The sequence below is a fragment of the Molothrus aeneus genome, unplaced genomic scaffold (assembly GCF_037042795.1).
Source record: "Molothrus aeneus isolate 106 unplaced genomic scaffold, BPBGC_Maene_1.0 scaffold_30, whole genome shotgun sequence".
Lineage (NCBI taxonomy): Eukaryota > Metazoa > Chordata > Aves > Passeriformes > Icteridae > Molothrus > Molothrus aeneus.
In genome coordinates, this window is record NW_027098964.1 from 4,653,480 (window position 1) to 4,668,230 (window position 14,751).

At 52.8% G+C, this 14,751-nt stretch overlaps 2 protein-coding genes across 5 annotated transcripts in view; both read right to left on the bottom strand.

The window, feature by feature from the left end:
- Positions 1-320: 320 nt before the first annotated feature.
- Positions 321-10,193, bottom strand: LOC136570031 (low-density lipoprotein receptor-like). Its single transcript, XM_066570457.1, has 9 exons — positions 10,004-10,193; positions 7,573-7,968; positions 6,695-6,820; positions 5,344-5,466; positions 3,321-3,452; positions 2,321-2,383; positions 1,982-2,056; positions 1,032-1,174; positions 321-945 (listed from the first exon to the last, which is right to left on the bottom strand). The coding sequence occupies exons 1-9, from the start codon at positions 10,092-10,094 to the stop codon at positions 913-915; spliced, it is 1,182 nt and encodes a 393-aa protein (XP_066426554.1). The 5' UTR covers positions 10,095-10,193; the 3' UTR covers positions 321-912.
- A 1,209-nt stretch (positions 10,194-11,402) lies between these two features.
- The window catches only part of SMARCA4 (SWI/SNF related, matrix associated, actin dependent regulator of chromatin, subfamily a, member 4), a 56,197-nt gene continuing 52,848 nt past the window's right edge, over positions 11,403-14,751 (bottom strand). For all 4 annotated transcript variants that reach the window (XM_066570318.1, XM_066570316.1, XM_066570317.1 and 1 more), the window contains 2 exons: positions 13,133-13,272; positions 11,403-12,719 (listed from right to left, as the gene is read on the bottom strand). In XM_066570318.1, the coding sequence (XP_066426415.1) occupies positions 12,687-12,719; positions 13,133-13,272 (173 nt within the window). In that variant the 3' untranslated portion in view covers positions 11,403-12,686. The remainder of the gene's footprint in view (positions 12,720-13,132; positions 13,273-14,751) is intronic.

Consider the following 14,751-nt stretch of genomic DNA (forward strand, 5'->3'; position numbering starts at 1 on the left):
CTCCCGCCTGCGCTGCGCAGCGATTGGGTGACGCGTTTGACTGACGGCCAGCGAAGCCAATGAAACGCGCGGAGCGGGCAGGGCGGAGCTTTCTTAGATTGACATGCGCGTGGATCAATCAACGGCGGGAAACACCCTGACCAATCACAGCAGCGCTCGCTGGTAGGCGTTTCTTTGGCAGTTCGCCCAGCCAATGGCGTGCGTTGTCAAGAGCGCGGCGTCCAATGAGCGCCACACAGCGGTTTTGGAGGGAAACAACGACCAATGGCGCGCGTGGAGGCTTCTCCGAGCCCCGCCCTCACTCACAGACCAATCACTCATTGGTTAATAAATAAATCTTTATTGACGTCACAAGGCGTGGCCACATTGGCCCCGCCTCCCCTCCTCAGGGGCCTCAAATTGGGCCCAAATCAGAAAATTTTGGTTAAAAAAATCCTTAAAATGGCCCTGGGGGCCACCAGGGGCACCTGGACAGGTGAGCACAGGTACAGACAGGTGAGAGGGGCACGGACAGGTGTGCCCAGATGTGTCCAGGTGTGCCCAGGTGAGTCTGAAGTCATGGCCGGGTGTGTCCAGGTGTGTCCACAGCCCCATCTGAGGGCACTCAGCCACTCCCAGATGTGCCCAGGTGGCTCCAGATGTCTCCAGATGCACCCAGGTGTTCATTGGTGTCGCCAGATGTGGCCCAGGTCCATCCAGATGTTCCCAGGTGTGTCCCACATGTCCCCCCCAGGTGTCTCCAGGTGCACCCAGGCCTTCTCAGGTGTTCTTTGGTGTTCCCAGGTGTGGCCCAGCTGTGTCCCAGGTGCATCCAGGTATGCCCTGATGGCTCCAGCTGTGCCCAGATGTTCCTCAGCTGCGTCCCCAGGTGTGCCCAGGTGTCCCCAGGGGGGTCTCACCTCCCCCAGCCCCTCAGGGCTCATCGTCCTCCATTGTCAGCGGCCACTGCAGGGGGACAAAGGTGAGGTCACCGTTATGTCCCCAAGCCCCGCCCCCTCCCGGCGTTAACCCCGCCCCCTCCAGCTGCTCACCTGTGTGTCCCCAAGCCCCGCCCCCTCCAGGTCTTCCGGAACCTTCCGGAAGGCGGCGTTGCTGAAGCTGATGCTGTTGGTGCTGCGCCGGCGCCACCATCGCCACAGCGCCCGCCCGGCCAGGCCCAGGCACAGCAACAGCCCTGGGGGGCAAAGGGGGGGGTCAGAAGGGTCCCCAAAATTCAGAGAGAGCCCCCAAAAATTTGGGACAGCCCAAAAATTTGGGATTTTACCCCAAAAATTTGAGCTGCCCCATTGGGATCCATTCATGGAGCCCCCTGGTGGTCACAGGTGGGAAGTGCAGGGAGGGGACGACCACCAAAATCGGGGATATTCTCCCCAGAATCTGGGATTTTCCCCCCAAAAAATCTGGGATCTTCTCCCCAAAATCTGGGATATCCCCCCCCAAAATCGGGCGAGAACCCTCCCCCCAAAATTTGGGATATCCCCAACCCCAAATTCCCGGAATTTCACCCCAAAATTTGGGATTTTCCCCATTGGGCTCAATTCACGGAGCCCCCTGGTGGTCACAGGTGGGAAGCGCAGGGAGGGGACGACCACCAAAATCGGGGATATTCTCCCCAAAATCTGGGATTTTACCCAAAAAATCTGGGATCTTCTCCCCAAAATCTGGGATATCCCCCCCAAAATCGGGCGAGAACCCCCCAAAATTTGTAGTCCCTCCTACCTCAACCCCAAATTCCCAGAATTTCACCCCAAAAACTGGGATTAATTCACGGAGCCCCCTGGTGGCCACAAGGGGGAACTGCAGGGAGGGGATGCCCAACCCCCCCCTCCCCCATTTTTGACCCCTCCCCCATGTTGTGACCCCTCCCCCATTTTTGACCCCTCCCCCATTTTGTGACCCCTCCCCCCCTTTTTTTTGGGAACCCCTCCCATTTCCCCTCCCCCACCCCCCTAAATTTCAGCCCCTCCCCCACCAGCCGTACCAAGGGGCAGCAGGACCCCCAGTGACGTCATCAACGGCCCCGCCCCTCCGGCCCCGCCCAGTTGGACGAAGTCACCTGTGGGAACAAGGGAGCTCAGGGGGCGTGGCCAGGGGGCGTGGCCAAATGATGTCACAATGTCGGTGGGGCGTGGCCAAGTGGGTGTGGTCAGGTAGGGAGAGTGGGTGTGGTCTGTGGGCGTGGCCGATGGGCGTGGCTATGATAAACAATGCGGAGTCAATGGGCGTGGCCAATGGGCGTGGCTATCTGCGGCAGTGGGCGTGTCTATACGTGATGGGTGTGGCCTGTGGGCGTGTCCACGTGCGGTGGGCGTGGCCTCACCTGCGGGGGCGTTTCCCTCCGTGCTCAGGTTCCGGCCCAGCGGCTCCGGGGTCCCGGGAAGGGCTGGGGGGGCACAGAGGGGTCAGCAAAGGGAGACCCCAAAATATCCTAAAATCACCCCAAAATGACCCCAAATCACCTAAAATCACCCCAAAATCAACTAAAATGACCCCAAAATGACCCCAAATCACCTAAAATCACCCCCAAATCAACCAAAATGACCCCAAATCACCTAAAACCCCCTCAAAATGAACCAAAGTGACCCCAAATCCCCTAAAATGAACCAAAGTGACCCCAAATCCCCTAAAATCACCCCAAAGTGACCCCAAATCCCCTAAAATGAACCAAAATGACCCCAAATCCCCTAAAATCACCCCCAAATCACCCAAAATGAGCCCAAATCACCTCAAATCACCCAAAGTGACCCCAAATCCCCTAAAATCAACCAAAAAGAGCCCAAATCACCTAAAATCACCCCCAAATCAACCAAAAAGAGCCCAAATCACCTCAAATCAACCAAAGTGACCCCAAATCCCCTAAAATCAACCAAAAAGAGCCCAAATCACCTAAAATCACCCCCAAATCAACCAAAAAGAGCCCAAATCACCTCAAATCAACCAAAGTGACCCCAAATCCCCTAAAATCAACCAAAAAGAGCCCAAATCACCTAAAATCACCCCCAAATCAACCAAAAAGAGCCCAAATCACCTCAAATCAACCAAAGTGACCCCAAATCCCCTAAAATCAACCAAAAAGAGCCCAAATCACCTAAAATCACCCCCAAATCACCCAAAATAAGCCCAAATCACCTCAAATCAACCAAAGTGACCCCAAATCCCCTAAAATGAACCAAAAAGAGCCCAAATCACCTGAAATCACCCCAATATCACCCAAAGTGACCCCAAATCCCCTCAAATCACCCAAAGTGACCCCAAATCCCCTCAAATCACCCAGAATGAGCCCAAATCCCCTCAAATCACCCAGAATGAGCCCAAATCACCTGAGGTCTCCAGGCAGGTCCGGCCGTCGGGGCCCAGCCCCATTCCCTGGGGGCAGCTGCACTCGAAGCCCACGGGGAGATCCCGGCACAGGTGGGAGCAGCCCCCGGAGCCCTGCAGGCACTCGTTGACTCCTGGAGATGCCAAAAAAGCACAAAAAACCCCCAAAAATTACAAAATTCTGACCCCAAAAATCCCCACTCGAAAATCCCCAAAATCCCCAAAAATCCCCACTTGAAAATCCCCAAAATCCCCACGCGAAAATCCCAAAAAAGCACAAAAAACCCCAAAAATTACAAAATTCTGACCTCAAAAATCCCCACTCAAAAATACCCAAAAATCCCTGCGTGAAAATCCCCAAAATTCCCAAAAATCCCTGCGTGAAAATCCCCAAAAATCCCCACTCGAAAATCCCAAAATCTCCAAAAATCCCAGTTCTAAAATCCTGAAAATCCCAAAAATCCCCACCCGAAAATCCCAAAAAACCCCACTCGAAATCCCAAAAATCCCCACTCAAAAATCCTGAAAATCTCCAAAAATCTCAATTCTAAAATCCTGAAAATCCCAAAAATCCCCACTCAAAAATCCCGAAAATCCCAAAAATTCCAACCCCCAAAATCCCAAAAATCCCCACTCAAAAATCCCCAAAATCCCAAAAATCCCGACTCAAAAATCCCAAAAAATCCCCAAAAATCCCAAAAATCCCAACTCGAAAATCCCCATAATCCCAAAAATCCCCACTTGAAAAAGCCAAAAATCCCAACCCCAAAAGCCCAAAATTCCCAAAAATCCCCACTCAAAAATCATAAAAATCCCAAAAATCCCCAAAAATCCCAAAAATCCCCGCTCAAAAATCCCGAAAATCCCAAAAATCCCAATTCTAAAATCCTGAAAATCCCCAAAATCCCCAAAATCCCAAAAATTCCAACCCCAAAATCCCCGAAAATCCCAAAAATCCCCACTCGAAAATCCCCAAAAATCCCAAAAATCCCAACCCCAAAAGCCCAAAATTCCCCAAATTCCCAAAACCCCAAAACCCCAAAATCCCAAAAATCCCAACCCCAAAATCTCAGGGGGGGGTTTGGGTTTTTAGGGGGAATTTGGGGGATTTTGGAGCTTTTTTTAGGGTGGATTTTGGGGTTTTTTGGGGGTTTTTGGGGTTTTTGGGGGGGGATTTTTGTGGGGTTTTTGGGGCAGTTTTGGGGTTTTTTTGTGGAGGGTTTTGGGCAGTTTTGTGGGGATTTTGGGGTTTTTTGGGGGGGGATTTTGGGGCTGATTTTGGGGGGCTTTTGGGGCAGTTTTGGGGAGAATTTGGGGATTTTTGGGGGAATTTTGTGGGGGATTTTGGGGGAGTTTTGGGGAGAATTTGGGGGAGAATTTGGGGATTTTGGGGGGGGATTTTTGGGGGGATTTTTGGGCGAGAATTTGGGGATTTTTGGGGGGGATTTTTGGGGGGATTTTGGGGCAGTTTTGGCGGAGAATTTGGGGATTTTTGGGGGGATTTTGTGGGGGATTTTGGGGGGATTTTTAGGTCAGGTTTGGTATTTTTGGGGCGGTTTTTGGGGCGGTTTTTGGGGCAGATTTTGGGGGGATTTTTGGCTTTTTGGGGCGATTTTTGGGCCTTTTTGAGGAGGATTTTGGGGCATTTTTGGGGGGATTTTTGGGGATTTTGGGGGGGGATTTCTAGGTCAGTTTTGATTTTTTTGTGGGGTTTTTGGGGCGGTTTTTGGGGCAGATTTTGGGGGGATTTTTGGCTTTTTGGGGCGATTTTTTTGGGCCTTTTTGAGGAGGATTTTGGGGCATTTTTGGGGGGAGTTTTGGGGATTTTGGGGGGGATTTCTAGGTCAGTTTTGATATTTTTGTGGGGTTTTTGGGGCGGTTTTTGGGGCAGATTTTGGGGCAGATTTTTGGCTTTTTGGGGGGATTTTTGGGGGGGTTTTAGGGCGGGATTTTGGGGGGTTTTGAGAGGTTTTTGGGGCAATTTTGGGTTTTTTTTTTTCCGGGGCATTTCGGGCCCCTCCTCACCGCATTCCTTGAGCGGCTCGTCGGACCAATCGCGACAGTGGCGCCGCCCATCGCAGACCTGCGCTATCGCGATACATTCACCCGAGCGACAGCGGAACCAGTGCGGGCCGGGGCACGACGGGGCTGGGCAGGGGAGAGAAGAAAAGGAGGGGGGGTCACGGACCGAGGGACCCCCAAAAATATCCGCAAAACATCCCAAAAATATTAAAAAAACCCCCAAAAAGATCCGCAAAAGAAACCTTAAAAATATTTAAAAAAAAAACCAAAAATATCCGCAAAAAAACCCCAAAAAGATCCGCAAAAAATCCCAAAAATATTAAAAAAAAAACCCAAAAAGATCCGCAAAAGAAACCCCAAAAATATTAAAAAAAACCCAAAAATATCCGCAAAAAAACCCCAAAAAGATCCGCAAAAGAAACCCCAAAAATATTAAAAAAAAAAAACCAAAAATATCTGCAAAAGAAACCCCAAAATATAAAAAAAAAAAACCCAAAAAGATCCACACAAAAACCCCAAAAATATAAAAAAAGCCCCCAAAATATCCGCAAAAAACCCCAAAAAGATAAACAAAAAACCCCCAAAAATATCCACCAAAACCCCAAAAATATCCACCAAAAAACCCAAAAAATATCCACCAAAAAACCCCAAAAATATCTGCAAAAAAACCCCAAAAATATCTGCAAAAGAATCCCCAAAAATATTAAAAAAACCCCCAAAATATCCGCAAAAAAACCCCAAAAATATCCGCAAAAAAACCCCAAAAAGATCCACCAAAAAACCCAAAAAATATCCGCAAAAAAACCCCAAAAATATCCAACCCCCCCCAAAAAATATCAAAAAACCCCCCAAAATATCCGCAAAAAAACCCCCAAAATATCCGCAAAAAACCCCAAAAATATCCGCAAAAAAACCCCAAAAATATAAAAAAAACCCAAAATTTATCAAAAATCCCTCAACATTTTTGAAACTCCCCCCTCCCAAAAATCCACACAGAGCCCCCCCACCAAAATCTTCCAGGCCACCCCAAAACTGCCCCAAATCCCCTCAGGACACCCCAAAATTCCCCCAAACCCCCCCAAAATTCCCTCAATCCCCCCCAGAGCCCCCATATCCCCCTCAAACGCCCCCAAATCCCCTCAGGACCCCCCCAGACCCCCCCAATCCCCTCAGGACACCCCAAAATCCCCTCAGAACCCCCCCAAATCCCCCCCAGGACCCCCCAGACCCCCCAAATCCCCCTCAAACGACCCCAAACCCCTCAGGACCCCCCAAAACTGCCCCAAATCCCCTCCCCGCCCCTCCCCCACCCCATGAGGACCCCCCAAAAGCCCGGCCCCGGCCCCTCCCCCACCTTCCGGACACGCCTCCTCGTCGTCGCCGTCGCGACAGTCGCGGGTTCCGTCGCAGGCTCGCGCCGCGGGGATGCAGCGCCTGTCGCGACAGAGGAACTGCCCGGGGGGGCACGGCGGGGGCGGGGCTAAAGGGGGAAAGGGGCGGGGTCAGAGAAAACGGAGCGGGGTCAAAGGGAAATGGGCGGGGTCGCTGTGAGGGAAAGGCGGAAATGGGGCGGGGTCGCTGTGAGGGAAAGGCGGAAATGGGCGGGGTCACTGTGAGGAAAAGGCGGAAATGGGGCGGGGTCAAAGGGAAATGGGCGGGGTAGCTGTGAGGGAAAGGCGGAAATGGGGCGGGGTCAAAGGGAAATGGGCGGGGTCGCTGTGAGGGAAAGGCGGAAATGGGGCGGGGTCAAAGGGAAATGGGCGGGGTCGCTGTGAGGGAAAGGCGGAAATGGTGCCGGCCAAAGGGGAGGGGTTAAGGAGGGCGGGGCTTAAGTAGAGGCGTGGTGAGAGGGAAGGGGAGGGGCTAATGTGGAATGGTAGAGGGGCGTGGTTAAAGTGGGGGTGGGCGGGGCTAAAATGATGGGGATCTGGCTAGAAGGGGCAGGGCTAAAGGGGAAAGAGGCGGGATCGAAACAATGGGCGGGGCCAGAGCAGAGGGGCAAGGTCAGATGGGAGGGGCTGGGTCAGAGCAGGGGTGGGGTCAGAGCAAAGGGGCGGGGCTAAATGGGCGTGGCTAAACGGGCGGGGTTCGAGCAGAGGGGCGGGGCTAAGGGGGAAGGGGTGGGGTCTGAGGTCTTGGATCCCTCCCAGTCCCTCCCAATTTGATCCCGGTTCGATCCCAGTTTGTTCCCAGTTTGATCCCGGTTCGACCCCGGTCCCGCCCCGCGCTCACCGCAGCCCCGCTCGTCGGAGCTGTCGCGACAGTCGGCGATGCCGTCGCAGCGCCACCTCCTGGCCACGCACTCGCCGGAGCCGCAGGGGAACTGCAGGGCGGGGCAGGGCGAAAGGGGGCGGGGCTTGCCGCAAAGCTCCTCCCCCTCGTCCTCGCCGTCGCGACAGTCGCGGTCGCCGTCGCAGCGCCACAGGCCGGGGATGCAGCTGCTGTCGCGACAGCGGAAGGAGGAGGGGGGGCAGGGGGGGGAGGGGGAGGGGGAGGGCGGGGGGGGAGGGGCGCAGCCGAGCTCGTCCCGCCCGTCGGGACAATCGCGATCGCCGTCGCATTGGAAATGTCGCGATAGGCACGAGAGGTCGCCGCATTGGAGGTGGTCGGGAGGGCACGGGGGGTGGACTGGGAGGGAGGGGGGGAAAAAAAGGGTTAATTTGAATAAATTTGAATAAATTTGAATAAATTTGAATAAATTAAAAGGCATTAAAATCAACTCGAATCAAACAAAATAATAGAAATTTAAATGAATTAAAAGGAATTGCAATAAAATAAAATAAAACTAAATATTTTAAATAAATGAAATTATTATTTAAATTATTATTTAAATTATTTTAAATAAATTGAAAACAAAATAATACATTGGGAGAATGTAAAATCAATTAAAAGGAATTAAAAGAAAAGAAAACAAAACAAAATAATAGAAATTTAAATAAATTGAAATAAGTTTAAAGAGAACGAAATAGAAGAAATTTCAATAAATGACAATAAAATAAGATTAAATAATAAAAGAAAAGAAATTGAAATAAATTGAAATAAGTGAAAAAATAAAATAAAATAAAATAAATTTAAATTAATGAAAGTAAATGAAGATAAAAGAAAATTATATTAAATAACAGAATAAATTTGAGTAAATTTAACTAAATGAAGAAAATGAATGAAAACGAATGAAAATAAAAGAAAATAATATAAGCGAAATGAAAAGATATTAAAATAAAATAAAATAAAGCAAAATAAATCAAAATAAAAGAAATTAAAAGAAAATTAAATTAAATCAAATTAGAATAAAAAAATAAAATAAATTAAATAAAATAAAACAAAATAAATTTAAATAATAAAATAAATCCAAATAAATTTAAATCAAATCAAATAAATCAAATTCACCCAAAATTCACCCCAAAATAGTCCAAAAGAACCCAAAATAATTCAAAAAATGGAGAGAAAATAACCCAAAATCACTCAAAATAACCCAAAATTCACCCAAAAATCAAAATATCCCAAATTTTGGCAATTTTATTCCAATTTTTTGCGGGTTTTTATCCCCATTTTTGGGGGGTTTTATCCCCATTTTTGGGGGGTTTTATCCCCATTTTTGGGGTTTTTTTATCTCAGTTTTGGCCCATTTTATCCCCATTTTTGTGTGGTTTTAATCCAAATATTTGGGGATTTATTCCGATTTTTTTGCTTGTTTTTTATCCCAATTTTGGCTTTTTTTATCCCATTTTGGCTTTTTAATCCAAACCTTGGGGTTTTTTACCCCCACTTTGAGTTTCTTTTATCCCAATTTAGGTTTTTTATCCCCATTTCGGGATTTCCGCTCCGCCTCTGAAACTTCTGCCCGATTTTCGGAGTTTGACCCCAACTTTTAGGGCCGTTCCGTTGCCGATTTTTAACCATTTTTAACCCAATTTTTTTGCCCCCGCTCCCATTTTTGGGTTCTTTCCCCTCGTTTTTGGCTTTTTCCCTTCGTTTCTGTGGGTTTTATTTCGATTTTTTGGGGTTTTTTCCCCTCATTTTTGGCCTTTTTATTCCGATTTTTTCCCCCCCATTCCGGCCCCACCCGGGCGCGCCCTCCCCGCGCGCCGCGCTCTGATTGGCTGCTCCAAGCCACGCCCCCGCGGGTGGCCAGTCTGAGCTCGGCCAATCAGAGGCGCGTCCGCCGAGGGGCGGGGCGAACCGCGCGCGCTGATTGGTCCTTCCCGGGCTGGGTGGGGCGGAGGGGGCGTGGCCTCCGCTCAGGTGGGGCGGGGCCGCGACACGTGGGGGGGACCCGGGGCGGATTTTGGGGGTCCCGGGGGGGAATTTTGGGGGGATTTGGGGGTTCCGAGGGGGTTTTGGGGGTTCCTGGGGGGGATTTTGGGGGTCCTGAGAGGTCCTGGGGGGGTTTGAGGGGATTTGGGGGGTCCTGAGGGGGATTTGGGGGCGATTTGGTTGGGTCCTGAGGGGATTTTGGGGGGTCCTGGTGGGGATTTTGAGGGGATTTTGGGGGGATCTGGGGGGTCCTGAGGGGTCCCGGGGGGTTTTGGGTGTCCTGGAAGGACCCGGAGCGGATTTTGGGGGTCCTGGGGCGAATTTTGGGGGTCCCGGGGAGGTCCTGGGGGTAAATGTGGGGGGTCCTGGGCAGATTTTTGGGGCATTTTGGGGTCCCTCTCCCCCTCACCTGTGCTCGGTGTCGCCGCCGCCGCCGCTGCCAGGAGGAGCAGGAGGAGCCCGGGGGTCCCGGGTCCGCTCCCGGTGGTCCCGGGTCCCATCCCGGCCGTTCCCGGTTCTGCTTTCGGTCCCGTCCCGGTTTCCCAACCGCGCTTTGGGAGCGGAACCGGAGCTTGGAGAGATCCGGGAGCTCCGGGCTGGTCCCGGTGCCGATCCCGGGTCCGGTGGGTCCCGGTCCTGATCCCGGTGCTGGTCCTGGTGGGTTCCGGTGCTTATCCCGGTCCCGGACGCTGCCGGTGCCGCTCCCGGTTCGGATCCCCGTTCTGATCCCGGTGCTTATCCCGGTACCGATCGCTGCCCGTGTTAATCCCGGTGCCGATCCCGGTCCCGGTTCTGATCCCAATCCCGATGTTTATCCCGGTCCCGGTCGCTCCCGGTGTTAATCCCGGTTCTAAACCCGATCCCGGTTCTGATCCCGGTTCTGATCCCGGTGCTTATCCCGCTCCCGGTGCCGCTCCCGGTGCCGCCCCCGTGGCCGCGGCTCCGCTCGGGCCCCATTTTAACGGGCGGGGGGCGGAGCCCGGGGCGTTCAAAAAGGGAGAGGGGAGGGGCGGGAAAACCGGGAATGGGAGACGGGAAAAGCGGGAATGGGAGACGGGAAAAGCGGGAATGGGAGAGGGGAAAAGCGGGAATGAGAGAGGGGAAAACCGGGATAAAAGGAGGAAAAGCGGGAAAGGAAACCGGGAATGAAGGGCGGGGTGGGAAACCGGGAATGAGGGAAAGGAAAACCGGGAAGGAAACGGGAAATGAGAGAGGGAAAACCGGGATAAAAGGAGGAAAAGCGGGAAAGGACACCGGGAATGGGAGAGAGGAAAAGCGGGAATGAGAGAGGGGAAAACCGGGATAAAAGGAGGAAAAGCGGGAAAGGAAACCGGGAATGAGGGAGGGGAAAACCGGGATGGAAATGGGGGAAAAAGGGAGGAAAAGCAGGAGGGAAAACCCGGGATAAAGGGAGGGAAAATCCGGGATAAAGGGAAGGAAAAACCCGGGATAAAAGGGAAGGAAAAACCCGGGATAAAAGGGAGGGAAAACCCGGGATAAAAGGGAGGAAAACCCGGGATAAAAGGGAGGAAAACCCGGGATAAAAGGGAGGAAATCCGGGCGAGAAATTCGGGATAAAAGGAGGAAATCACCCCAAAAACTCCAATTCCCCCCCCAAAGAGCCCCAAAATCCCCACAAATCGCCCCAAAAACTCTTCAGGAACCCCAATATTCCAACAAAGAGCCCCAAAATCCCCAATTCCCCCCCTAAAGGAGCCCCCAAATCCCCACAATTCACCCCAAAACCACAAATTCCTCCCCCCCCCCGGATTTAATTAATTAATTCATTAATTAATTCCGGACTCCCGTTGGATTCATTAATTTATTAATTAATTCTCGACCGTTGGGAACCCAGGGGCAGCGACGGCGCCGGGGGAGGGGGCGGGGCCGGGGGCGGGGCCAGGACAAGCCTGGATTTGGGATGGTCCAAGAGGATTTAGGAACCATCCAGGATGGATTTGGGATGGTCCAAGAGGATTTAGGAACCATCCAGGATGGATTTGGGATGGTCCAGGAGGGTTTAGGAGCATCCAGGATGGGTTTGGGATGGTCCAAGAGGATTTAGGAACCATCCAGGGTGGATTTGGGATGGTCCAAGAGGATTTAGGAGCATCCAGGGTGGTCCAAGAGGATTTAGGAACCATCCAGGATGGATTTGGGATGGCCCAGAAGGGTTTAGGATCATCCAGGATGGTCCAGAAGGGTTTAGGATCATCCAGGGTGGATTTGGGATGGCCCAGAAGGGCTTAGGAGCATCCAGGATGGTCCAAGAGGGTTTAGGATCATCCAGGGTGGATTTGGGATGGTCCAAGAGGGTTTAGGAGCATCCAGGGTGGATTTGGGATGGTCCAGAAGGGTTTGGGATGGTCCAAGATGGATTTAGGAGCATCCAGGATGGATTTGGGATGGTCCAAGAGGGTTTAGGAGCAACCCAGGATGGTCTGGATCACTCTGGACCATCCAGGACCACCCAAATTTGGGACAATCTGGATCTGGGACCACCTGGGACCACCTGGGACCACCTGGGACAAGGCCAAGGCTGAGCTCATCTGACCCAGGATGGATTTGGGATGGTCCAGGTGGATTTAGGAGCATCCAGGATGCATTTAGGATGACCCAGGAGGGTTTGGGATGATCCAAGAGGATTTAGGACCATCCAGGATGGATTTAGGATGACCCAGGATGGATTTGGGATGGTCCAAGAGGGTTTGGGATGGTCCAGGTGGATTTAGGAGCATCCAGGATGGATTTAGGACGGTCCAAGAGGATTTAGGAGCATCCAGGATGGTCTGGACCATCCAGGACCACCCAAATTTGGGACAATCTGGATTTGGGACCACCAGGACCAACCCAGGCCCACCTGGGCTGACCCAGGTATTAAATACGGGCGAGGTTTTGGGTTTTTTGGGGTTCTTTTGGGGGTTTTTGGGGGTTTTTTGGGATTTTTTGGGGATTTTCAGGATTTTTGGGAATTCCGGCGTCGCTGCCGTCGGAGCTATGGGGGGAGGGGAATTTTTGGGGGATTTTTTTGGGGGGTCCTGGGGGGTTTTTTGGGGTTTCTCAGAGTTCTGGAGCCATGGAATGTTCGGGGTTCAGTCGTCCTCGGTGCCGCTGCCGGAGCGATCCTGGGGAGGGATTTGGGGTTTGGGGTTTGGGGTCAGGGTTTGGGGTTTGGGGTCAGGATTTGGGGTTTGGGGTTCAGGATTTGGGGTTGGGATTTGGGGGTTTGGGATTTGGGGTCGGGATTTGGAGTTTGGGATCTCTCCCAGGATTTGGGGTCAGGGTTTGGGGTTTGGGGTCAGGGTTTGGGGTCAGGATTTGGGGTCAGGGTTTGGGGTCAGGGTTTGGGGTTTGGGGTTTGGGGTCAGGATCTGGGGTCAGGATTTGGGGTCAGGGTTTGGGGTTTGGGGTCGGGATTTGGGGTTCAGGATTTGGGGTCAGGGTTTGGGGTTTGGGGTTTGGGGTCAGGGTTTGGGGTCAGGATTTGGGGTTTGGGGTTCAGGATCTGGGGTTTGGGGTTTGGGGTTTGTGCCCTCACCTCCTCCTGCTCGTCCTCGCTCTCGTCGTCGCTCAGGAGGGGTTTGGGGCGCCCCCCGCGCCCCCCCCGGCGCCGGCCCTTGCCGCGTTCCGGAACCTTCTCCTTGCGGCCCAGGCGGATCTTCACCTTCACCGAGCGCGCTGCGGGGGCGGGGCTCCCATCCATCCCATCCCACTGACCCCACTGACCCCATCCCGATCCCACTGACCCCATCCCGATCCCACTGACCCCACTGACCCCACTGACCCCATTGACCCCACTGACCCCATTGACCCCACTGACCCCATCCCGATCCCACTGACCCCATCCCATTGACCCCATCCCGATCCCACTGACCCCATCCCGATCCCACTGACCCCACTGACCCCACTGACCCCATTGACCCCATCCCACTGACCCCACTGACCCCACTGACCCCACTGACCCCATCCCGATCCCACTGACCCCATCCCGATCCCACTGACCCCACTGACCCCACTGACCCCATTGACCCCATCCCACTGACCCCACTGACCCCATTGACCCCATCCCATCCCACTGACCCCACTGACCCCATTGACCCCACTGACCCCATTGACCCCACTGACCCCATCCCGATCCCACTGACCCCATCCCATTGACCCCATCCCGATCCCACTGACCCCATCCCATTGACCCAACCCCAGTCCCATGGATCCCATCCCATTGACCCCACTGACCCCATCCCGATCCCATTGATCCCATCCCATTGACCCCATCCCGATCCCACTGACCCCACTGACCCCACTGACCCCACTGACCCCATTGACCCCATCCCACTGACCCCACTGACCCCATTGACCCCATCCCATCCCACTGACCCCACTGACCCCACTGACCCCATTGACCCCATCCCATCCCACTGACCCCACTGACCCCACTGACCCCATCCCATTGACCCAACCCCAGTCCCATTGACCCCATCCCGATCCCACTGACCCCACTGACCCCATCCCGATCCCACTGACCCCATCCCGATCCCACTGACCCCATCCCATCCCAATCCCATTGACCCCATCCCAATCCCATGGATCCCATCCCAATCCAAATCCCATTGACCCAATCCCACCCCAATTCCAATCCTATTGATCCCACTGACCCAATCCCATTGACCCCATCCCAATCCCATTGATCCCATTGATCCCATTGATCCAATCCCATCCCATTGACCCCATCCCATTGATCCCATCCCATTGATCCCATTGATCCCATCCCATTGATCCCATCCCACAGATCCCATTGATCCCATCCCATCTGATCAATCCCATTGATCCCATCGATCCCATTGATCCCATCCCATTGATCCCATCCAATCCCATTGATCCCATCCCATTGATCCCATTGACCCCATTCAATCCCATCGATCCCATCCCATTGACCCCATCCATTGATCCCATCCCATTGACCCTATCCCATTGATCCCATCCCAATCCCAGTGACCCAATCCTATGACCCCATCCCAATCCCATTGATCCCATCCCATGGATCCCTTTGATCCCATCCAATCCCATTGATCCCATCCCATCCCATTGATCCAATCCCATCAATGCCATTGATCCCATCCCATTGATCTCACCCCATTGATCCCATTGACCCCATTG

Excerpts from the sequence above, each read along its gene's own strand:
- LOC136570031 (XM_066570457.1), bottom strand. The coding sequence starts at position 10,094 with ATGGGACCCGGGACCACCGGGAGCGGACCCGGGACCCCCGGGCTCCTC. Across the intron at positions 5,467-6,694 it reads CGAGGAGGCGTGTCCGGAAG|CCCCGTCGTGCCCCGGCCCG; the intron begins GTGGGGGAGGGG and ends TCCCCTGCCCAG. Across the intron at positions 3,453-5,343 it reads CGAGCCGCTCAAGGAATGCG|GAGTCAACGAGTGCCTGCAG; the intron begins GTGAGGAGGGGC and ends TGGCATCTCCAG.